Below are 25,332 nucleotides of genomic sequence, written 5' to 3'. Positions count from 1 at the left end.
CCACTCAGTTTTCCATTTCTATCGTATTTAACTATGTTTCTTCGTTTAACATAGATACAATCTATCGCATGTACATAGAAGAGTTTCCGGGTCACCAAGTCTTAACCTTTAGTCGAAGTTTGTATTTAAAGGCATCCTGATCGACGAACAGTTCGGATTTCGCGCAAAACAAACGCAGACCCGTCCCCACGGTAGCCCTCTTCTTAGATATCGCGAAGGCGTTCGACAAAATCTGGCACAACGGCTTAATTTACAAACTGTATAACGTGGGCGTGCCAGACAATCTCATGCTTATCATACGAGACTTCTTGTCGAACCGTTCGTTTCGGTATCGAGTCGAGGGAACTCACTCTCTCCCGCGACATATCTTGGCCGGAGTCCCGCATGGCTACATACTTTTTAGCCTGTTTATTATCAACACCCCGGTCGCCGGTGACCCACTTAGCCCCTTTCGCGGATAATACGGCTATTTACTACTCAAGTAGGAAGATGTCGCTCATGCATAGTAAGCTTCACATCGCAGCCACCAATTTAGGGGAGCTGTTCCGGAAGTGGCCTTCAACCCCACGAAAAGCACAGTCGTGCTCTACAAAAGGGGTCGCCCTCCCTACACTACTACTAGTATCTCGTTACCAATTAGGCGCGGTAACTACATTCCCGCCATAAAAATCTTTGGTCAGCCCATGCCGTGGGCTTCGGACGCTAAGTACTTAGGCGTCACTCTCGACAGGGGATGACATTGGGGCCCCACATTAAGTAATGAGGCGACCGAGCTGCGTTCCTACTCGGTCAACTCTACCCTAAGCGAAGTAACTTGTCCCTACTTATCAAGGTGACACTCTACAAAACTTGCATACGTTCTGTCATGACCTATGCAAGTGTAGTACTCACGTGGTACTTACACACAATAACTCTCTCCAGGTCATCCAATCCAGTTTCTACAGGATAGCCGTCGGAGCACTGTGGTATGAGGAACGTAGATCTTCAAGATAACCTAATTTAGTACCGACATGTAAGTATCATAAGGAAGCGTCAGAACGCTACTTCGACAAAGCGGCGCGACACAAAAACCCTCATAAACGTGGCCGCCGCTAACATTTATCTGACCGCGACGGGGCAACGCACAGTCGACGTCGCCCTAAACACCTCATTCAGGATCCTCTCGATCCATTAACGGTGCTTTTAGGTACCTCAAGCACCGGTTACCGTCTCTTAAAATGCAAAGTATACACACTTCAATCTTTCGACCCACTGAGAAGATCCGGCGAGAAACTCAGTGTGCTGTGTCTGTTGGTTAATTTACTCGCCCAGCCCTTCGTCGCAAGCGACGGGTTCGACGAGAACGATGACCAGGTGCAAAGCACTCCACGCAACGGCTTTTATGAACTAATTCCCCACCCGGCGATTCGCCGTCTCAACTGTCAAACTGTGTTTCATCTACGTCCCACTAGCGACATCTAAAAGTAGTTTCTCACAGCTGCCAGATCACAATATCACGGTATAAGACTACCCCTCATATATTTACACATTTAAGTATGGTATGTATGTATTTTTGTGTATGTATTTGTAATTTAATATAAATTGATATATAAAAACCCAAGATACACAGTTTCATACAAAAGTAGCACTCGAAACTGTCCCGAAACACACCAATTATATCTACGTAGTTATAGTTAACTATAAACATATCTTTTGCAAATTCAACTTACGCGCATTGTTTAAAGTTATTCAAAGCAGTGTACAATAACCAATCTTTTACGACCGAAATTAGCCGGCAGGACAGGTCATGGAGTGGAGACGAATATTTGTATGTTTTTTTTTTATTATAAGACATTGAGTTAGTATTTTAAGAGTTAGTTAAATTATGTTCTATACTCATAGTTATACTTTTATCTGAGCGTAAATATGTTTTTGGGTAGGACATGTGTACATCAATCTTTAAATCTTTTCTCTAAATCTTTTAATGCATTCTTAAGTGAAATGGTCTTTTTAACAAGTCTAGATTTTTCTTTATTAAGTTGTTAATGACTTTCTCCTTGCTAATTAGCCTTCTGCGGCATTTATGAAGTTCACTTTTTCTGTGAACTTTTCAAGGTGTATGCAAAATTAAGCCTATACTCAGAGAAGTAGTAAGAGATTTGAATTCCTTGTTATTTTCTAAATAATAAATTGAACCTGTACGACAGACTTCAGTATCACCGACATCATCTGATATATCTTTGTTGACTGACGATTGATGTCCATTCTCCGCATCGTATTGGGTTACGGGGAAAACTAAAATATAAAAGTTAGAAATACATAAAACATGCAAATAAAACAACTCGTCTTGTTCAATAGTTACCCGTAATTTATACCCGATACTTAAATTACCAAAAACCGAAATCAACCTTCTTAAAATAAAAAAAGTGTCATAAAAAACTAGGCAGTCATGAAGACTGCCGACAGAAGTGAAATTTTTAAGTTTTTAACAATGTGACGTGTTGGGCCAGAACGATACTTCTGTCATTATGCAGCATGCCAATGGCGGATCCAGGGGGAGGGTCATGGGGGTCATGACCACCCCCTGAGCTGGGTCCAGGACTTAGATGGACCACTAATTGAATATAATGATTTTAATTATATATTTTGTCACCATACCGATTTTATGTAACTACATACCTTCAATATTTAATTAATTTAATATAATATAATAACTTTGTATAATGGCAAACGTTTGTGAACGAACGCATCTAAATTTGACTATGTGACCCCCTCCTGGCGCCAAAGCTGGATCCGCCCTTGCATATTGCGAAGCCATAAGTTGTCCCATAAGTAGGTAATCGATATAATAATATAATATTTACGAGTTTTAAAAATAACTTCGTATAGACGACCTCTTTTCCTTCTGGAATTCGATTAAGAACTATATTATTATTATAATATATTTTCTATCGTATGAATAGTTATTCAAAACTAAATACAAAAAAATTCAAAGTGCATAAACTTATTAATTAAAACTTTAAGCACAATAAAAAAATCGACTCCATTGAATTTAGAACAGGATCGTTTGGATTATGCGACTAAAATAAGAGGCAGTGTAATAGTAGTTCTTACACTGAAAAACGACCATTGAAATTTGCCGTATTAAACTTGGACAGCTAAGTGAAGTTTTTAGACAAATTAAATCAAAATCCCACTTTGCTTCCTATATTTAGTCATAAAAATAACAAAAACAAATCAACAAACTCTTTTACTTAGCGAATATACGATATCCCACCCTTTTTTAACGATCTTGACGTAATATTTTTACAATTTCTCAATTAACACTTCGGCGTTTTTAACGAGCGCACAGAGACGCGAGCGACGCGAGACTATTTGAAATGAGCACACAATTTTAAATTGTGCGCTTATTTTATGGGAACGGTTGAGATGGTGAGTGTATAGGTATCTTGGGTTTTTTAATACATCAATGGCTCCAGCTCCAGAAATGTCATTCGGACATCTGTCATCTTATTTTAAAAAGGTACAATTTTTACATTTAAGTAGTAAGTAGTCTGCGCACTCTCCTGTCTGATGTCAGCTATTATTGCTGTACTACTGTAGTCTATAATCTGTATCAACTGCAATAATTTTCAGGACATTCAGTATAACTAAAAATGGAAATATCTTTTAAAGGCAAAAGAATTCTCGTTACCGGTGCCGGGCAAGGCAAGTTCATTAAGTTAATTATTCACTTACAATTGTTGTATTTTAACAAGTAAATAAATTGATAGACCACATGTTCATAACAAATTATTTCTGTTGTTAAAACTAGGTATCGGCAGAGGAATTGCGATTGAATTGTGGCGTGCAGGTGCAAATATAGTTGCATTGTCACGAACTCGTTCGCACTTAGAAAGTCTTCAGAGTGAATACCCCTCTATAGACATTGTAGACGTTGATATAGGAGATTGGGAGAAGACGAGGAAGGTTGTTGAATCTTTAGGTCACTTTGATGCGTTGGTGAACAACGCAGCTGTTGCTGTATGTGAACCATTTTTGGACTGTTCGCCGAGCAACTTTGACAAGTACTAAACTTTATCCTAATTTGATTTAACAGTGAGTTTTTAAGCACACAGAGTAGCTCTTAAAATAAAACAAGTTTTTCCTTTCTATTGTAGAACGTTTGATGTAAATGTTAAAGCAGTCTTAAATATAAGTCAAGTAGTTGCAAGGAAAATGATTGAGAATAAAACTCATGGTGCCATTGTCAACATCTCATCTCAGGCATCAAAGGTGAGGTTTTTTATAATTCTGAATCATAGAAGTAATCTTGATAATTGTTGTATTGTAATTTTAATTGTTGTTTTTTTTAGTATTTTCATGAATAACAAATAAAAAGGTTTCTCATTTATTTGAAAAACATCTAGCAATGACTATCTAACATGGATTCAAAAAGCAAAAATTAGGCAACTAAACCTGTTTATTTACATTGTGTGTTTCATAGAGAATTAACATTCATAAAGCGATTTAATGTATGTATCTATTATTGCAGTAGTTTATTTATCCTAAATACATCATAATACTAATATATGACTATACATTCACATATAGCCAAATAATAAGACCACAACTTTCATGGCTATAGTTTAATAGTTATAATACACAAAAAATTGCTAGTTTTTTCTCTTTTGTTGCCAATAAACCAAAAAGCCCTCTAAGATGCAGTAAAAACAAAAAAAATATGCCATGGCAAGTGTAGTGTCCGCATAAATTAAAACTTAGCCCATTTGTGTTTTAAGTTTAAAATAATGTGTTAAATTCACATAATATAACATGAAATAAATATATTAAAGGGATTTGTTGTTATCAGGTTATAGAATAGATATTAAATTTGTTATCAAATTGGGATTACAAATGTAAGATTAGTAAGATCAATACTGATCATTAAATCAGATTATGCTAATATGACACATTTAATACTTTTGTAGGTACTAGATGTGATATATTATACAAAATACAAAAGTACTAAATGTGACATATTAGTGCTGTAATCTAACTTGAGCAATTAATAAATTGAAACATCATCATAATCATCATCATCATCATCATCATCATCATCAGCCTTTATCTGCGCACTGCTGGACATAGGTCTTCCCCAATGCCTTCCACATAATGTGGTCCTCCGCCTTCTGCATCCAACGACTTCCCGCCGCGCGCACTATGTCGTCAGTCCACCTGGTTGGAGGATGTCCCACGCCCCTTGTACCCATCCGTGGCCTCCATTCGAGGAGTTTCCTCCCCCACCTGGCGTCGCTGGCTCGACAGATGTGACCGGCCCATTGCCACTTCAGCCTGCTAGCTTTGAGAGCTATGTCGTCAACTTTTGAAAATTGAAACAAGAGCAACTTAAATTCCAATGTAAATAATTTTCAAAACCTAGACATTAATGTTCATTTCATAATACTCTGCATTTCACAGTACTCTGCAGTAACAAAGTTCATACATTTTTTCATACAAAAACTTAGTGTTAATTTTAGTGCCACCATCATACACGGGCACAACATGCTCACATTTCTATCTCATTCATAAGTAATGCACATGGAGTTATATTACTAAATATATATTAACAGAATTTGAAAAAAAACTTACATCTTAGAGTTGTGCAAACTGTCATATGTTTAAAAATATATATTTTTTCATGTCTGCATCAGACATATTTTATAGAACAATTTAAAGGAAATTGCTTCTTTTTAAATTTACGTCTTGATCTTGAAGGGTAAGAAAAGCCACTTTATAGTTCACATGACATGATCATCTTGTTTCAGCTCATAAGACAAGTTGAGCATGTCTATAGAATCCGATTACCATCTAACATGCTGTGAATCATGAGCTCATTTATGTGCCTATGAATAAAAAAGCCACAACACTTTGTGAACAGCTTTTACTACCAAAAGTAGAGGAATTTCCAAATAGTTTACTGATTTTTTTTTTTATGTTATGATTCCTTTCAGAAATACATATTTGATTTATCTATTTATTTAGAAGTACCTATTCAAAGTGTTGAATAAAAGAAAAGTTGAAGTTGAGTTGAAGAAAGTTAAATTTTAATAACTTTGTTGGAATGAATATTGCAGGCTGCTCTGAAAGACCACACCATCTACAGTGCTTCAAAAGCTGCTTTGGATGCTCTGACTCGAGCTATGGCTTTAGAACTAGGACCATATGGAATCAGAGTAAATGCTATCAATCCTACTGTGATAATGACTGAGATGGCTAAAGTTGGTTGGTCAGATCCTATAAAAGCCAATGAAATGCTTTCTAAAATACCACTTGGAAGGTTTGTATTTAGAAAATATATATTCTGTGGGTGACCGACTCAAAATAATTTTGAATTTTATATTTAGAATATATAGCTGTATTTAGAAACTAGCTTGAATGCAATTTCTCTTAGTTTCCTAAATTTTTTAATGTTACAATTATATTAACTGCGTATAATATTGCAAGTATATTTTAATCTATCTTGTTTATTGACAGAATATTTATTATGTACAAGATTATAACTGTAACAAATTATAAATGAACATTGAACAATAATTGGCCGCTTAAATGAGTATTCTTAATGTAAATATTACAAACCCTAATTAATATTTTGATACTTAGTTTCGTGAACACATAATAACTTGTTTTTATAAGCAGCTTGCGTAATGAAGCAATAATTGTATTTCGCCGTGGATGATATAATCATATTCACAAAAACATCAATCATTATGTTTATTGTCAACAGTATCTTAAATAAAGTCTAATCTTTGAAAGGCAAGATAACCTCTATTGTGCACATCTTATATACAATGCCTTCCACCGATAAGTGACCGACCAAAAAAATGAAAAATATCGGGAAGAAACCCAAAAATGTGGAGCGTAACTGGTATAACTAACTTTAAATAATTTTCTTTACGCGTCTATTTTTCACCATAACTTCAACAAATATCAACTAAAATCGTTTAAATTTTATTGTATAGCTACATACTTTAACTCAGTGCCTAAATAATGTAAACGTCATTTATGTCCAATTACTAGAAAAAAAGCAATGTATATAAACACACTTATTCCCTTCTTTTATACCTACATACAAAGAACTAGTGAAACCTAGTGAGGAAATATATTTTTCTTTGTTAGGATTAGAAATTCCCCATCGCATACAGATGTAAAAAGCGCCGAATTAAGTTGAGACAATACTAAATAATGAAATAAATGTGCACTTATGGTACCTATCTGTAGATATTCGGTCTCATTTATATTATTTTAAGTTTATTTATTTACACATTGCTTCGGGAATAGCGATCATTAGCTTCTACACCAGGAGAAATATATTGATCATTTGCGAATGATGAATGGTTAGCAGTAGCCTTTGCCCACTGAGTTTCTCGCCGGATCTTCTCAGTGGGTCGCGTTTCCGATCCGGTGTTAGATTCTACGAAGCATTGCTCTTGCTAAGGTCAATGTTAGCATCACTCCGGTTTGAGCCCCGTGAGCTCACCTACTAGTTAAGGTTAGGCTGAAATAGCCTCTCAAGGCTAACAGCTGATAGGCTACTTTTTTTTCCCTACCTAAGCTTAGGTAAAATCTTCAAAATTCTTCAAAAACTTCAAATTTAGTAACTGTAACTAGACTTCACTGTTTTTTTTTTTTTAAATTTATTTGTCGTGAATTCTGTGAATTATCTTTCCCAAGATTTCTTGGTCACAAGGTCACAAGGTCGGAAGATAAAAAATCGATATTATAATTATATTCTCGTAGTTTGTATCACGAGATTTTTGGAAATAGGCAAAGATCTGCTTCGAACTTAAACATGAATGTAATGAAATATATTTTATTAAAATGATGTTATATAAACTTTTAATATATGTTTTTCAGATTTGGTGAGATATCCGAAGTAGTAAATGCGGTGGTTTTCCTCCTGAGTGAAAGATCTAGTATGATTAATGGTGTAGAATTGCCCATAGATGGTGGTTTCCTCGCTACATAATATCTGAATATATTATCATACCAAAAGACTTGAGAATTGTATGGCTTAATATATTTTGAAATATTATTACAGTTAATGAAAGTGCAAAAAAGAACATAGTGAGAATAACCAAAGATTGAAAATGCTATAAAATATTTTTGGCCATATATGTATAACCAAAAAAATGTCAAATATCTTCTCTGAAGTTGTTGCGAAACTAGAAGTTAATCAAGAATTATATCTAGACAACTTCTATTAATCTTAATACATTTCGAATTTAACTATATTGAAAACTTACCTTAAATATAAAAATAGAGCCATAATGTGTAACGTTTGTAGTTACTTTAATTCTGATTTTAGATGATGAGTTAGCTTGTTGGTTATTGTAATTATTGTTTACGAAAGGCCATATAATTTAATAAATCCTATTTTGTTACATAAATGTTATTATTATGATTTGTTGTTTTTATTTTTCGAACCAGTTACTTGATTAACTTGTTTTTTAATTATTTGAAGTACCTAAAAATTGCAGTCCTTACCCACTAATCAAATGATACCAATATTACATTTTGCCACTGATATTTTCAAAACATTCATAACGTTAAGAATCCATAACATATTTTTCTACTCCTTGGCTTGAGTGAAGGTAAGGTGCATTGTGAGCTCACATGGTGGCACTTCGATGACTTAAGCCTGTCTCAACATTTACAGTTTAAACTCATCTTTATTATTTCCCATGCTTCCATCGGTGCTAACGGTATTTTATAAGATTCAATATCAATATTTAAGATATCAAAGAGTTGAAATGTTTTTATGAACACGTCACTGTGTCAGACCGATTACAGAATCGACCTTCAGGACCCAGCCGCTTGGTGTCAGTCAGGAAGATCGTATTTCTCCGAAACTGTTTTTTTTCCCTCTATTTGCTAGTAGCCTTTTTTATGATGAGATCTAACAACTTAAGAGCAATTGCTTCGCGAATGAATCTACTACCGAATGAATCGGAATCGCGACCCGCTGAGAAGATCCGGCGAGAAACTCAGCGGGTTGATGCATGGGTTAGGTTGCACGTCGACCTGTTTGCCGAGTTCGACGAGTACGGGTACTGGCGTCCCTAAGCCTGCTCCTAGTTTTAGAGCTGAAGGCGTCTAATGCAAAGGTTATTGGATCTGATGGATCCGTAAGGACGTGTCTAGAGTTCTACGGTGACTGACTCCTGCATGATCAGGATTCGGGGAGTAGTAAGCGGCGGCAACGATAAGACGATTATAATGACGCTTAGCCTTATCGAAGTACCGTTCCGACGCTGACTTCATGTATTTCTGAATTGATTCGAGGCCCAGGTCGTCGTGTAGGTCAACGTTCCTCACGAACCACGGAGCCCCGACGGCTAACCTGCAAAAGCGGGATTGTAGGGATTGGAGCTAGTAGCCTAAGAGGCTATTCCAGCTACGCCCGGACGGGTAGGTGTGCTCACGGGCGCAATCAGAGAATTTGCTCACACTAGCCCTAGCTAGAGCTAGAGAGCAGTGATTCGCAGGATCCACCACCGGATCGGAATTGGAATCGCGACCAACTGGGAAGATCCGACGAGAAACTCAGTGAGCTGTGTCTATATACCATAGAACGGGCCCTAGTATGAATGCCCCTGTAACGCCCACTCTAGTAAAGCGTTCTGTGCGCTTAGTGCGAGTTTTCTAACGTTCTCGATAGCGTAAAAGTTAACCTAATTTTGTATGCAGTTGGAACAGCGCCCCTAGCGGCAAACGTAGGCAAGATCCTATTCCATACAAATATGAGCTAACTTTTACGCTATCGAGAACGTTAAATAGCTCGCACTAAGCACACAGAAAGCTCTGTAAATTATTGTTATCCCAAATGCCGTAATCTCGAGATGAAAGTCTTTGACCAGCGTGTGTGTACTGTGTGACATATGCCACTGACATGTTGTCGCTCACAACGGGCCTTCAGTAGGATCAATAATCAATATCAATACCCAAAGAGCAATATTAGGTTATGCTGAGAGTTAGTTTCCTTCAGAGATCAATTCCGAAATGAGGAGATAGGAAAACTCAAGAAAGTGGTTACCTACTTTAATATTATTAATAGTGTCCATTGATTCAAACCCCTTCAGATCAAGTTTACCGTGAGCTCTTCGAAAATATGTCAATATTTCACAATTTACACAAAGTAGTACATTCAAATTTATCTCCATAAAAATGAAGTACTTAATCAAATCAATCCAAAATAATTTAATTGGCCTAGAGATAAGAATGTCAACCAAAACGATAAATTTCGATTGTATTTAGTTCTTACTTATCTACCATAAGAGGTTGCGTAAATACGAAACATGGATAAATATTTTGAAGGAAAAAGAATACTTGTTACTGGTGGTTGTCAAGGTGAAACATATGAAAAAAAAAAATGAAAATCAAATGTGTGTAATTTTAAATAAATTAAATTGTTTAATATTTTATACAGGGATAGGTCGTGGATTAGTCTTAGAACTTTGGAGACTGGGTGCGAATGTTGTTACTGTTTCAAATAATGCTGAAAACTTAAACAAACTCAAAGAGGAATATCCATCCATTGAAATAGTGTACGTTGATCTTCGAAATTGGAATAAAACAAGAGAAGTCATTGATGCTCTTGGAGTTTTTGATGGCCTTGTCAATAATGCCGGTATTGCTATAATCGAACCTTTTTTGGAATGCAAAAAAGAAAGCCTAAATGAGTAAGTTTTTAACCATCCTAGAAATGTCAATATTTCTTTTTAGTGACAGTATATTTTGGGTATGTGGGCACAATTTTCTCCGTACCTTTGCGTAAAATAAATAACTGCAGATTTCTAAAGTTCAGGCTAACATTTTGACAATATTGTGTCTTGTATGTGTCGTAATCAGATATCTTGCATTTATTCGCATTCGCAATCCCCGAAAATCTTCATCCGCGTGAAGATTTTTTTTTGTCACGAGGAAATCGCCGGACTTCCGCCCTCCACTGGGGATGGAGGGTGGGTCATGTCGGAGTCGAACCGACTAAAACCTCCTGTCGCTTGCATGAGACAGAACTCATGAAAAGGCAAAGGGGGGAAAGTGAAGCGTTTAGTGCGGAGCACATCTCTCCCATCGCCCTCCCCCTCGGTGCGCCGGTTAGAATGGTCTATCCTATGGAATACCAGAACCAGCGTGGGTTGAGGATAGCCGGCCTTCCACCACCCGGATGCTCTTGCATAAAGCGCGTGCTGAGCAGCTCGCACGTCGTCTTCTTAGGCCTCCTTAAAAAATCTCAATTAGCACACAGGCATAGGCACTCAGGTACACCGTGAGTTGGTCTGGCCATCAACAACAATTATTGTAAAAGCCTTCTTTGAGTAGCTTCGCTTTAAGGTATAAATCACCCTTGAGCACTCCGGTGAAATGAACTGTTTTCTTGAAAACAGATGTTTAAAATTTTCAATATAAAACGGCAATTTCATACTTTAATACCTAGTATTCGAATAACCTTGATTTACTTAAATGTATCTACTATATTTTAGAACCTTTGATGTAAATGTTAATGCCGTTATTAATGTGAGTCAAGTGGTAGCGAAAAAAATGATAGAAAACAAAAGAAAAGGTTCCATCGTAAATATTTCATCGCAAGCTTCTAAGGTAAGAAAGATCCAATAAAAACATTGTAAGATTATCCAACAACTGTTTATTTAATATTTATTATCCAGGCAGCTCTAAAGGATCACGTAGCATATTGTGCCTCAAAAGGTGCTCTAGACGCACTAACCAGGGTTATGGCCCTAGAACTGGGACCTTTTGGCATACGAATTAATACAGTTAACCCTACTGTCATTATGACTGAAATGGGTAGAAAAGTTTGGGCGGAACCATCAAAATCAAAGGAAATGTTATCTAAAATACCTCTTGGAAGGTGAGGAACAATTATTACTACTATTAAAATTTGCACATACATTGCTCATACATATTTTTTGTATGAATTTCATTGTTGTTTACAGATTCGGTGAGGTGGAGGAAGTGGTTAATGCGGTAATATTCCTGCTTTGTGACAGTGCTAGTTTAATTTCTGGAGTACAATTACCAATTGACGGAGGGTTTTTGGCAACATAAATTGATTTTGATATTATTATTGATTAATTTACAATTAAAAGTAATCAAAGAGATTTTAGTTGTTTAATGTGCCAAATGATTTTTTAGATACTGGATTTGACCCGATTTTACATACTGGATTTGAAAAAAATCCAAGCATAAAAATTTCTAATGTATATTGTGGCTATGGTTTCCTAACTTGTTAAATACGATTGAAAAACTAAATATGGTTTTGGTTGGGGCTCGACTCTATTTGGTTCGTCTTTGATTGTCAAATAGATTTATAATTTCAACATCAAGACTATCACCAGAGCTTCAGCCATGCATACAGGCAACATCAGATTCCGTGCAACTAAAAAGTATTCTAATTATTCTTATCTCATTTTTGCTTTATCAATCCAACTTGTAAGAAATTCTTGTGTTGAAATACACATTTTGTTTGTCACAGCTAATAAGGCTTATTGACGCAAAACGGTACCTCTACGTAAAACAAAATTAAGTAAATAAAATGACATTTTAACACTACAACAGTTATTATTTATTTCATTACCTAAGATATTGTAAAAAACAGTATTCGGTTTATCCAAGTAGCTTACCTTAAAAATGTATTATATACAAAATTTAAGTCAATAGTCTTTTGTAATTCCGAATATACTTTATCGTTAAAAAGAAAAGCACGACCGTCACACGCGGCAAGCATTTAATACACATTTTGTAGCACTCTACACATTCACAAACACTGTTCTTGTCCAGGTGCGGATGATCGTCACCGCTGATGACATTACTCCTTTGTCTGCAATTAACTTGTCATTTTGTTTGAAGTTAGTCTGCATCGGACATTGGCTGGTTTCATTTGCCAAAACTTACAACTACAAATTAAGATATTACAATATTCATGAAGTCTGCTTAAACAAGGCGTAGACATAACAGTCTACACATTTTAACTAACTTTTAAAAATGAAATCCCAACGTGAACTTTGTCGAACTTTGTTGAATGATCCTCTATTATATGAAGTTCGAATCTATTGAAATCATTCATGTGTTACATTAATTATGAAAAGGTTCACTATTTAAAACTTTTAATGCGTTTTTGAACTTTACAATTTTGTTATATCCAGAACTCGTTTTTTGAGATTAGTGTGGATGAGTTATGTCTGTTAAATACATTTTTAGTAATGTAAATATGTGAAATATAAACGCTCTCGTGGGCCAATTGTTAATTATTAAATTACGCAGTGAATTGTCCTTAATAAGAGGGATCTTGAATGTCGTGTGCCTTAAAATCAAACACTTATGTCAAATCGATAATATGATATTTACAAGTTCCACTTTACAAAACTTTCTCCAGCTCAATAACATAAATCAAACAAAAATGTCTCAGTAATGAGATGACGATTAACGTATTGACAATGCCTGATGCTTACAATGGCAAATTGAAAGTATTTATGTTAAAACAATGGTTATTACAAAACGACTATAATAAAATAAAGTAATTCTAAGGACAATAAAAAACTGAACGAGAAATATTCGTATATGATGTACTTTGGATATAGAAATTACCTTGGTTAAATAAGGTAAGGTATAACATAGCAACACAGTTTTAGTATTAACAGCGCGGTAGATTTGACGCTAGATTACATTACACAAATGCTCTAAAATATATAACTACATAATATTTACAATTTACGACAATTACAAAGATTGTAATTTTTTTTATTGTTCGGTGTCCAGATACTGAAATGGTAACCGATTTTTTTTTAAATTATGATTTATGAAATTTGGTAATCTGCGTGAGATCATAGATTTCGCAAAGTTTATAAAAAAATAACCATAACAGAAATTATGGTTTAAAATCTAAACTGCATACGTTACTAATCTCCAAATAAAACTCACTTTGAACTAGTAGAACACTGTACACTCGGTACGGTACGTTCTAGCTATCATTACTTATTTTTGCTCATGTTACGATTTTTTGTGTACGGCAGTGACTACATGATTCAAGGGAAATAAAATTTATCACAAATTTACGTTACTAATTTGAGTTATTGTAAGTTGTAAATAATATTTATAATTGGAAGACAAAATCAAATGAAACTACATGTTGAATAGTTAAAGAAAACATCACTATATTGCACTCAGAGAATGTACTTGTTTATTTACAGTTTTATACCTTTTCGAGCAATGATTTTACACAATGTGCAGACAAATTTGGTTTAGAGCAATTATTTTTCTACCGTTCCTACTTTCAATTTGTAGTAACTTACTTAAAGTTGCAAAATTAACGCAGTAGGAATCGAAAAGTCTGATAAACTCGTTTCTACAGTATGCTTCCTGCGTTTTTAGTAATTGTTTTCAATCAGTCAGTTTTACCAAATATATACGAGTGTTGTATTTAGATATAAGACAAATAATTCCTTTTGTAAAGAATATTTATAGATTATTCTATTTAAACTGAACATCAAAATTTGACACCGGGCAGTTAGTTCTTTTTCTGAACGAACGCCTCAAATGTTACTATTGAATTCTCTTATATCTAAATATAACTGAGCACAAAGTACAATGGATGTATGGGTAGGCCTTAAACGTTATTTATTACATAACTTAACGTTACATATTTAAAAATTGCGAGAAAAGTTACGAGTTCATCGGCCCACTTATCAACCTGCTTAGCCTAAAATTTAAATAATTTACATTAATATGAATGTTAACCTGTATGCTTACAAAATCATTTTATCTTTTTATTTATTTATTAATTAATATAAAGATTCGCTTTCAAAATCGCGAATGTGTAGTCGAAGTTCACGCTCACGCCTCAAGTCCTGCCGTACTGATCATCTGCAGAGGCGTCCTTATACTTTCATTGTCACAATTATGTCTGTGTAAGGTACATTCTGCGACACAGAACATACTGGTCACAAATACCAACGTGCTTTTAGAGAGATGTTATCAGCGTGAAGTCAGCGGTATCTCTCCTCACCGCCATTCCGAAATTGCTGCCACTGCATTACTGGGCTGGCCGGCTGTCGCAGCGGCTAAAAAAGAAAATTATTATAGAAATAAGGGCTGGACGTATTCCTAAGGATGATAAAATATTTCCAATGACGCGGAACACACAAGAATAATAATCTTGAAAACCTAAGCTAAAGATACTACATTTTTTTCTAAATTTTGTGGGAAAAACAACTAAATGATCAATGAGAACAAAAACCAATATATACATTTTAAGAATTATATATACAAGATCTGATTTCAAGAAATATTAATACTTACTATTTTCTTGTTCCTGATTTTGTTCAAGACGTCTAAGAGCGCGATCAATACCACTTGTTTGATGGTTATCACGCAGTCCTCCTATAGAATAGTTATATAGTTAGAAAGTTATACGTTATACCTTAGAGTCTGTATTTGCTATAATACTGGATATCATTTCAAACAATTTTAACATTTATAACTACTAACTACATGTAATTAACTACTTCTATAATGTAAGAAAAACTGGTATTGTAAAAGACTCGTTTTAGAATATTGTAACGTCGTAACAAAATTCTAAAAATATAAAATTAATTAAAAAAATCATTACGCGCAAACAAACAAAATAACTACACTCGCGAGCAAAAGTTTGGAATCACTTACTTGAAATTGATTCCGCGCGATCTTGTGTACTAAATATTTTTTTGATAATCATAAAAATGAGATCATTTTAAAGGTTGAATTCCTAACTTTAAACTGATACCAAATTCATTAAAATCAAGCCAGTATTTAAGAAGTTATCTTGGATTAAGTGAAGGAATAACGAAAAAGACGTGTTTCAATTGCTTGATACGTCGCGAGTTGCGGCCTACTGACCCCTATAAAAGCACCTGTTATCGGATTTTCTTTATCAGTCGACTTTCACACGTTGACTGGTACATATCTCGGCTACTTTTGACCCTTTACCTTGTACGACAATTGGGACAACACCTACAGAAGTAGCACAAATCGTAGCCCTATTGCAAGAAGAGCTCAGCCAGCGGATTGTCGCTCGTCGGCTCCAAATAAGCCATTCCTGTGTTTCAAAAGTTTGCAAGCGCTTTCAAGAGACTGGTAGCTTTATCCCGAGACCAAGATCTGGACGGCGCCGGGGCACATCGGAGAGGAATGACCGTTTTATCGTGTTAACCTCTCTCCGAAATCGGCATTAACCTGGTGTCGACGTCCAACAGGAGCTCCGAGATGTTCGTAGGGTAGCAGCTAGCAAGTAGACAGTTCGTCGACGACTCAAGCAAGCGAATCTGACTCCAAAAAGGCCTGTCACAGGCCCGAAACTCACGGTAGCTCATCGACAAGCACGCCTTCAATTTGCTCGTACCAATCTTAATTGAGAGGTTGAGCAATGGAGGCAAATCCTGTTCTCCGACGAGAGCAGGATGTGTTTGCATGGTAGCGACCGAAGAGGTTGGGTCTACAGGCGGCCTGGGAAGCGATTTGCGCAGTGCTGTTTCGCTGAAACAGTGGCTTATGGGGTCGGCTCTTGTATGATGTGGGCCGGCATTTCCTTCGACGGTAAAACCGAGCTTGTTTTCGTGCCTGGCGGGGGACGAGGAGGCGGTCAACTTCGGACCGGTACATTTCCAATATTCTGCTGGAACATGTCGTTCCCTATGCGGGATATGCCGGTGATAGCTTCCTCCTTAAGCACGATAACGCTCGTTGTCACACTGCCCGTGGAACAACTGAATACTTCGAAGAAGTCTATATCGCCACATTGGACTGGCCTGCGCTCAGCCCTGACTTGAATCCTATTCAGCACGTGTGGGATGAACTGAAGAATAGGGTTCGTTCCAGAACTTCTGCTCCTTCATGCCTGAATGAGCTGAAATCGGCGTTGATTGAGAAGTGGGAAGGTATCCCACAAGAATCAATTCAAAAGCTGATCAGGTCTATGAAGAATCGTCTTCGAGGAGTTATTAGGGCAAGGGAAGGGAACACAAAGTACTGACATTTAATTTTAAGGCTAAATAAAATTTTTATTTATTAATTTTTGTTGTTTTATGCATTCATTATTTTTCCATATTTCCTTTGTTTCCTACCTCCTTCACTTAATCCGGAATAGCTCCTTAACTACTGGCTCGATTTGAATGAATTTGGTATCAGTTTAAAGTTAAGAGTTCAACCTTTAAAATGATCTCATTTTTATGATTATCAAAAAAATATTTAGTACACAAGATCGCGCGGAATCAATTTCAAGTAAGTGATTCCAAACTTTTGCTCGCGAGTGTAGTTTCTACAATGAATGAAAACCGCGCCCTTTAACTAGTGGCCATATAAGGAATTCGTTGGTACCGGAAATCAAATTCCTTCTAGAACATCGGATAACAAACGCCCACAACGTAAGTGCCTAGAAATATCGAAAAAAAAAAAGCGAACAAGGGTTGACCCGTTGCTTGTGAATGATTCCATTTCGCTCGACTCGACTATTGCTATCTAAGTACCACAGGAGTTTTCTGGAATATAGACAATAATTTAGGGCGTGACTTGCTTCGGTTGAGCCGTTCTTTCCATATTTCTATCTCGTCTTATACGAAAGATCTAGAAGTCCGCTCAGTGCGCATTGTCGCCACAGGGAAGGAAGTAGGCCGTTCCGATACAAACATAATATAAAAACGAATTCGCGCAGGAGGAAGGGATTTCGACGCCAGAGAGTTCGCACGACAATTATAAGTGATCCGTATTGGCGATTATTTGATCTCATTTTAAAAAGTAGTACAATCAGTGCTACACTAAAATAAACACGAAAATTAAAAACGGATTCTTCAACCCCCTTGTAAATTGAGGGTCCACCGTAAAGATTGCGAAATACGGGCTGAACGTCCAAGTACGGATTGTAGACGTTCAGGCAACACCTCCGAGTTCCCCATTAGGCAGTGGAAACTTCCTCAGCGAAGACCCCCACGTGTCACGGGATCTAACGGTCCAAAGATAAGTTCCCAGTGCACATAGATCTTTTTTGAAGACCAAAAATCTTCCCTGTGCCGCGAATCCACTCCCCGCAAGTAGTCATCACTAGAGTATTTCTTTTAATTCAATTAATAACTTTTTTTGAGATAAATTAATTAATATTTTTTTTATATATCTTGTAATAAACAGTTATAACTTTGTAGTTGAGTTTATATTTGTATCCACCGTCAGGCGGTCATAACAATATGCTAACATTTTTAATAAAGTTTTCCTTACAATATTATTATATTTTTAGCTAAGCCACCTGTGTAAATGCAGCTTAAATTTTTTATCTGACATTTTGTAATCTTGGTATACTTTTTAATTATTTCTTTATTGCTTAGCAAGGTATGCGAGCTCAGAACCTACCTGGTGTAAGTGAACCTTGATCCAAGTCAGACGTAATTTTATTGTATAAAGGCTGTCCAAGCCTTCAAGCCATAATGCACGAATGCGCCGCGACGGAAATGTGCAGGACTGTGGTATCTACTCTTATGGACTTATAATACGCACTACTACCATTTAATATCGTTTGGCGATCGCAGTACGGTGATGAATTCTCAGAGAACGCTGCTGGAGGTTGAATTGGAGAATGTTTCCAAATTAACCCTTAGTCGTCATTTATGCCACGTGAGGATCGAGATGGGGTGGTCTATTGAAAAGCCGTCATAACACAGCGAAAGTATAAAAGTACATACCAAACTTTAACATGTTCCAATCAAACACGTAGTCATATGTAAATCCTTGCCGGTGGAAGAGGGTGCGAAACAACTGACGCAGATGGGCGTAGTCGGGTCTCTCCTCGAAACGAAGTCGCCGGCAGTACTTCAAATACAGTTGAAACTCAATTGGATGGTTCTTTAAATAAAAAAATAAAAAATGAGACTCACAAATCAATGCACAATTCTTCACCTCACATCACAATAGTATATTAAGTATATTAAAGTACATTAAAATAATTACATTTTTTTATTAGACTTTATTGATGAACGAATTCTAAGTCCCTTCTGTTACCAGAGCCATTAAAACTGCCACACACCCTGACTTGGGATTAAATTTTCAATTGTATTGTATAACAGCTATCCCACCCTTCAAACTGAAATGTGTCTGTTTTATGGCAAATTGGGTATGCTGGAATCTACTCATGCAGTTTTACCTACTGTAACAATTTTGACTGTAAATGACCTCTATTTATAATTTTGGCTAGCGTTTATTGTACAACATCATTGAAAAATTAAGACCAGTCTTAATTATGGCTTTAGTTTCGTAGCTTAACAATTGTTTTCGCAGGACATAAGGTAAAATTGTAAAAGTGAATTAAAGTAAACAGTATACTATTAGGAAAACAGTTGCCCCATCCGTTTTTAATTATGGTACATAAAAGTAAAAGAAAGGGTGTTATTTTAACAGTATATGTCAAAATTAGAACTAACTCAGTGAATGATGCAAATAATTCTTTATTATAAATATTATTCCCTTTTGTACTCTGGGAACCATTCCTTGTACTTATGTACCATAAACAATATTTTACAGTTTCGTTTCTCAATAAAAAAAATAGGATTAAGAATAATATAGCAAGTTATATTCATTAGCCGTCGTTAATACGTCATCGTAATTAAAAGTCGTCGCGGCCTAAATGATAAGACGTTCGATGCATTCGTGTTGAGCGATGCACCGGTGTTCGAATCTCAGGTGGGTACCAATTTTTCTAATGAAATACGTACTCAACAAATGTTCACGATTGACTTCCACAGTGAAGGAATAACATCGTGTAATAAAAATCAAACCCGCAAAATTATAATTTGCGTAATTATTGATGGTAGGACCTCTTGTGAGTCCGCGCGGGTAGGTATCACCACCCTGCCTATTTTATGCCGTGAAGCAGTAATGCGTTTCGGTTTGAAGGGTGGAGCAGCCGTTGTAACTATACTTGAGACCTTAGAACTTATATCTCAAGGTGGGTGGCGCATTTACGTTGTAGATGTCTATGGGCTCCAGTAACCACTTAACACCAGGTGGGCTGTGAGCTCGTCCACCCACCTAAGCGATAAAAAAAAAATTAACCACAGAGTGAAACCTTATAAGCATTTCAATTTCAGCTTTCATGAATATAATACATGATATGAATATATGATACACGACATGATGATAAAGTATACATTCTTACCTTACAAAGCTCATCAAAAGGAGTGGACAGTTTCTTTTCAGATATTCTTTCATATTTTTGACGTTTTGTTGCTGCTTTTAGCCCCTGCCATGGTAAACTACCACGGTTAAAGTACATGAGCACATAGCCCAGTGACTCTAGATCATCTCGACGTGACTGCTCAATTCCTAAATGTGTATTTATTGAAGCATATCTTGCTGTTCCTGAAATAATTCATTTAAGGAAAAAAAAATTAAATAATATATATATTTGCTTCTGGAAATATAGACATTAGTACATTCAATAAAAAGGACATGAGATAGAGTATTGAATATACATCAATGCTAGTTATACATAAAATAATATGAAAGGATAGCTTCAAAATTATATTCGTAACAATTATGTGTTTTGATAGGCAGCGGCTTGGCTCTGCCTGCCCCTGGTGGGCGACGGTAACCACTCACCATCAGGTATGCTTTTCTGCCTACAAGGGCAATAAAAAAAAAACTAATTAGTATATAGTGGCATATTCTACAGTAAAGATGGACTCATGTCTCAAGAAGGAGGCATTCACATCAATCAATTCCAATAATTACTTGACTTCATTCAGCATTTATATAATTTATATTCAGTGTAATTTTACTCACATTTGAATTACATACTTGTTTACTGTATTGAATAATATTATCAATACTATAAATCAATAGCTCATATCAGATAATGGTACTGTAAGGAACAGAATTCTATTTATATTTTATGCAATTTAGATGACATGTTTTGTAGCAATTCCTTTTTATAAGTAGGATCTATAACTTTATTATACAGTGATAAAAACATGCACTGCACAATTATATGAATTAAATTACAATCAGTTTGTTAGTTAAATATAGAGGTCATATAAGTTTTTAGGATCCCTAATGCTGTATGTATGCTGTATGTTCTTTGATATTGCCAATTTCCAACCAATAACAATAATAATGTTATTATTTATTCCATAACTATATCTAACTATTGATGATTTGTTTTGAATGATGAGATAAAAGGTTGTGCACCTATCGGTAAAAATATCATAGAAACTGCAATAGAAAACAATTTTATTTAAAATTTTGTTGAGGATTATGTTAAAATAACTGTGTTAAAGGAAGACTGTAACTAAAATTTTTCCTTAAAGGGTTATTTATCACATAATAAATGACAGCATGAATTATAGTATAACACAATAAGTGATCAAAATAATTATTGAATCACACAACAATAAATTAAAAATGCATACCTGTCAAATTTTTGTTTTCTCTGTAAGGTATATGTTGATTAGTCCGAGGATCTTTGTACTTCTTAGCTAAGCCAAAATCTATTATATACACTAAATTTCCTTTTTTACCTAGGCCCATTAGAAAATTGTCAGGTTTGATGTCTCTGTAAATAGAATTTTATTTGTACACATTACCTGTAAAACACACAGTACCTTATATTATGTAATCTATACTAGATTACACAGAGAATAACAGAGTTCAAGAGCAATCTCTTTCTTGATTTATATTGTAGGTCTCTATAATTACTTTTAAATCATTTGACTTCTAAATGTTTTGTAATTGTTTTGACTTTTTCAATAATCTTTATAAATTAAAAAAAAAAAACTTAAAGAGAAATTAAGATAACAAAAAATTATAAATGTAAACTGGTACTCCTTTTTATTTTAACTCTGCAAATTGACCCAAAGTACAACACTATCTCATAATTCTAATGACAAAGCAAACAGAATGAATGATTTCAGTGTTTATCATATGCAAATACAAAATTTGTCATAGAAACTACAATCAAATCAGTTGTAATCTAACTTTGACATGTTTATAGACTATTTTAACCCTTGATTTATTAATTTCTATTACCTTAGAATTAAAACTCATTGTATTGTTGACTTTGAGAAAGAACTTGTATGATTGGACTAAGAGATTTTATGGGCTATTTTCTAAACATATCATAGCACTATTTTATTGTTTCACAAAATAATGGATTTTTTTAGAAACTCTAGTTCATCATCACCCAACATGCACTTGTAAATTCACAAAGGATAAACTTCCTACAAGGAAGAGTATATTTATACATAGCCTGGCAAATATATTTTATTTAGGGTTCAGAAATGTTCCCAATTCTTATCTTACTATTTGAGGAGCTAGGTATTTAATTTCAAGACTTTTTGACTGTAGTAATCGATTGTAATAGAATTATTTATGTCACTGTTTGGAAACGAAGAAAAATTGCCTAAAATGTTGATTTTTGTCCTTGGTAGGCAATTGCCCTTAATAATATGTGATGAATGGCTATGGTGGCCATATTTAAAATTAATAAAACCAAATTCAGGCATATTTGCATATATGAACATAACATTATGTATTCAAAACAATTTCCATTGCTGCACTAGGAGATATTTAAATATTTCATCAATGCAATCTGCGCTAAAATAACTACTGCTCCTACTAAAATTGTGGATAGGATAAACAGCAAAATACCAATAGTAGCTGCAGTTACTAGAAGTAATTTAATTTTGATTTATAGAATCCCATCTTACTAAATGTGATTAATCACAGCAAGATTCGGCTACCCACCTAGTTTTATGTATGGCTCAAAAACCAAGCAAAGCACAAGATGAGCATTTTTCTGAAAGCTATATGTTTATCTATATGGTTATGAAAACTATATGAGCCACTAGATGGCTACAACAGTGTGCAAAGTAATGCATGAGAATCCTAGATGCTAAACAAATAAAATGTTACAAAATAAGAATACACTAGCAGTCCTAGAGGCAATGGATTACATCAGCCATGTATGTCACTTATCAAACAACATCAGCCACTATGTTAGGTACATAACTTAAAAAATATTACTTTTTAGTGGATTAAAGGACCTAGTGAATCGAGATAATGATGTGGCTGATGATGACTCACAGGGCTTTTGAGTAACGGAAAAGGGCCATAGCCCACTCTATTCCCCTTATATAAGAGAGCAATATTGAGATGTAGCTGGTGCAATCACTGGACACAAGCCTTACATAAAAAATTGTTCAAAATAGACATTACAGAAATTTCACTGTGTAAGGCCTGTATGGAGACTCAGAGTTCACATGGAGTACACGAGTCTTCACACTTCAGGTTACCAAAATTACACAATCACCAAAAGCAGCAGGTTGACTTACTAAGAGTTGTAAGATCACTCACCCACAAACAAAATGGGCACAATTTAGGAACTTCTATTAAAAAATGTTATTTTAAATTTAGGTTTTACTTTCTTTAAATTTGTATTTTAAATTTGATACAATAACATTGCTTATTTCTTTAAGAAATAATTTTAAATAATTTAATAAATAATGCATATTTTCTGTATACAATAAGAGATGCTTTCTGCACACACTAAAAGGATAACTTTATGTTTTACTAGTTTTATTTTTGAGATTCAAATATGGCCTATGAAATGAACACAATCTAATTTGAAAGTTAATGCCAAATTATCACCAAGCTGTATTTTTGTAAAATAATGATAATAATTTTGATTAAATTAATATTTTTCTCTGTTTAAGAAACTAAAACTCACCTATGGATAAAATTTCTGTAGTGTATGTCCTCAATGCGGGAAATTAGTTGGTCTGCTAGAAGGAGTACTGTCTTGAGAGAAAAACGACGTGAGCAAAAATTGAAGAGATCTTCCAATGACGGACCTAGCAGTTCCATTACCATTACATTGTAGTCACCCTCTGACCCACACCATTTAATTGCAGGAATTCCAACTGAAAGTATTAATAAAAATTTAAAACAAAATTAACAAGTTTTATCTTTTTTTAAGTTAATACCAAAAATAACACTACTTCTACTACTTTTAATGACGAGCAAAGCTCTGTGCAAATTATCTATCCAAAAACTTTATACATATTCATTTAAATGAATGATCCAGTTTTAAGCAGGGTTTTGGAATTATGGTTATATGGCATAAGTTGGAAACTTGACAGATATAAAACTAATAACTGAGCTATTCGATCTATAGTTTATTGCATAGGTCTTTAAAAGAAACACTTTTGTGATTTGAAAATTACTTTATCAGCTCAACCATATCAAGAAAATTTCTTACCTCTTCCTTGCATTAGTTTGTAAAATTTGCTTTCTATGTGTAACTGTGGATGTCTCGTTTTGATACATTCTAACTTAATGGCTACTTCTTCCCTTGTGACAATGTTTGTTCCTAAAAACCATTTTTATTCACATTGATTGATAATATAAATAACAACACCCATAAAATAGAATCAATAATTATTTACTGCTTAATGTTAATATTGGGACATGTTAAAAGGGCACAATGTACCATTTCATAACACAAATGATACATACATACCATTCATTAATAAGACAGTATATAACAGAAGCATAATTATCGAATTACAACCAGGTAATTTTAATATATACTGTTACTCAAAAGTAATACGAAAACAAGCGTCTAACCAACATCTTGGAAACCGTTCGTGGCGACTACTGTTAATTAAGTCTTCAGAGAGACATCTACGTTATGAAGTCAGTAATCACATGCAATCAATGTCCATAAATATTTAGTTCTGTATTCAGACTTTCAATGGAAAAAAAATTAAGAAGTCCATAGTTCAAATTATTCATGTTCAACATTATTTAACTTATGTAGAAACGAAGATTAGGCGCAGCTGGCCCGAGCAGCAATTTACGATTTTCTTTGTTTACAATTAACCCTCCAATTACTTACCTAAATATATATCTCCAAAAGATCCGGAGCCAATTTTTCGCCCAAGTCGGTATTTGTTACCGACACGAAGCTCCATTTTAATATTAGCAGAGAGATAGAACCACAAATAATATTACTGACCACCAATTCATTACAGGACGGCCATATTGCGATAGACGCACAAGTTAACTAGTAAAATTAAATTGAACATGAATTCTGATGTAATTTTGTTTGTATCTGAGCTGTTGTAGAGATTATCTTAGTAAATTTTCTGTAAAAAAATCTATATTTTTAACTAAAATAAGTTGCAAATTGGACTTATCTACAGGCAGAAACACATGGACGAGGAACCAAATTTTTGTAAATTGAACAAAACTTAGATAGAACATAGAGCTGCTGCTGGAATG

At 34.9% G+C, this 25,332-nt stretch overlaps 4 protein-coding genes and 1 long non-coding RNA gene across 6 annotated transcripts in view; 3 read left to right on the top strand and 2 right to left on the bottom strand.

Moving 5' to 3' along the window:
* LOC134200438 (uncharacterized) overlaps positions 1-25,332 on the top strand; it is a 400,183-nt gene that overhangs the window by 227,218 nt on the left and 147,633 nt on the right. The window lies entirely within an intron of this gene.
* LOC134200443 (uncharacterized) lies at positions 1,805-3,445 on the bottom strand. Its single transcript, XR_009975380.1, has 2 exons — positions 3,234-3,445; positions 1,805-2,274 (listed from the first exon to the last, which is right to left on the bottom strand). It is a non-coding gene; the product is annotated as an uncharacterized LOC134200443 (long non-coding RNA).
* On the top strand, positions 3,481-8,422 carry LOC101737103 (L-xylulose reductase). Of its 2 annotated transcripts, none has more exons than XM_004925830.5 (5): positions 3,481-3,687; positions 3,794-4,046; positions 4,140-4,254; positions 6,096-6,298; positions 7,876-8,422. In XM_004925830.5, exons 1-5 carry the CDS (start codon positions 3,636-3,638, stop codon positions 7,985-7,987), a joined length of 735 nt encoding a protein of 244 aa, XP_004925887.1. In that variant the 5' UTR covers positions 3,481-3,635; the 3' UTR covers positions 7,988-8,422. The 2 variants fall into 2 exon arrangements, 1 of the variants encoding a protein (XP_004925887.1); XR_009975372.1 differs by having other exon boundaries at positions 3,502-3,687; positions 6,096-6,582; positions 6,746-7,937.
* On the top strand, positions 10,276-12,161 carry LOC732969 (dicarbonyl L-xylulose reductase). Its single transcript, NM_001046967.1, is given in 5 exon segments — positions 10,276-10,368; positions 10,448-10,700; positions 11,505-11,619; positions 11,688-11,890; positions 11,976-12,161. Coding segments are annotated over 5 exon segments (735 nt in total). The 5' UTR covers positions 10,276-10,316; the 3' UTR covers positions 12,088-12,161.
* On the bottom strand, positions 14,170-25,291 carry dbt (double-time protein). The gene is given in 8 exon segments (NM_001043820.1): positions 14,170-15,098; positions 15,337-15,417; positions 18,741-18,900; positions 20,210-20,412; positions 21,462-21,604; positions 23,777-23,969; positions 24,308-24,418; positions 24,947-25,291. Coding segments are annotated over 8 exon segments (1,026 nt in total). The 5' UTR covers positions 25,023-25,291; the 3' UTR covers positions 14,170-15,039.

This window comes from Bombyx mori, chromosome 17, assembly GCF_030269925.1.
Source record: "Bombyx mori chromosome 17, ASM3026992v2".
NCBI lineage: Eukaryota > Metazoa > Arthropoda > Insecta > Lepidoptera > Bombycidae > Bombyx > Bombyx mori.
This window is presented reverse-complemented; position numbering and strand designations above follow the sequence as displayed.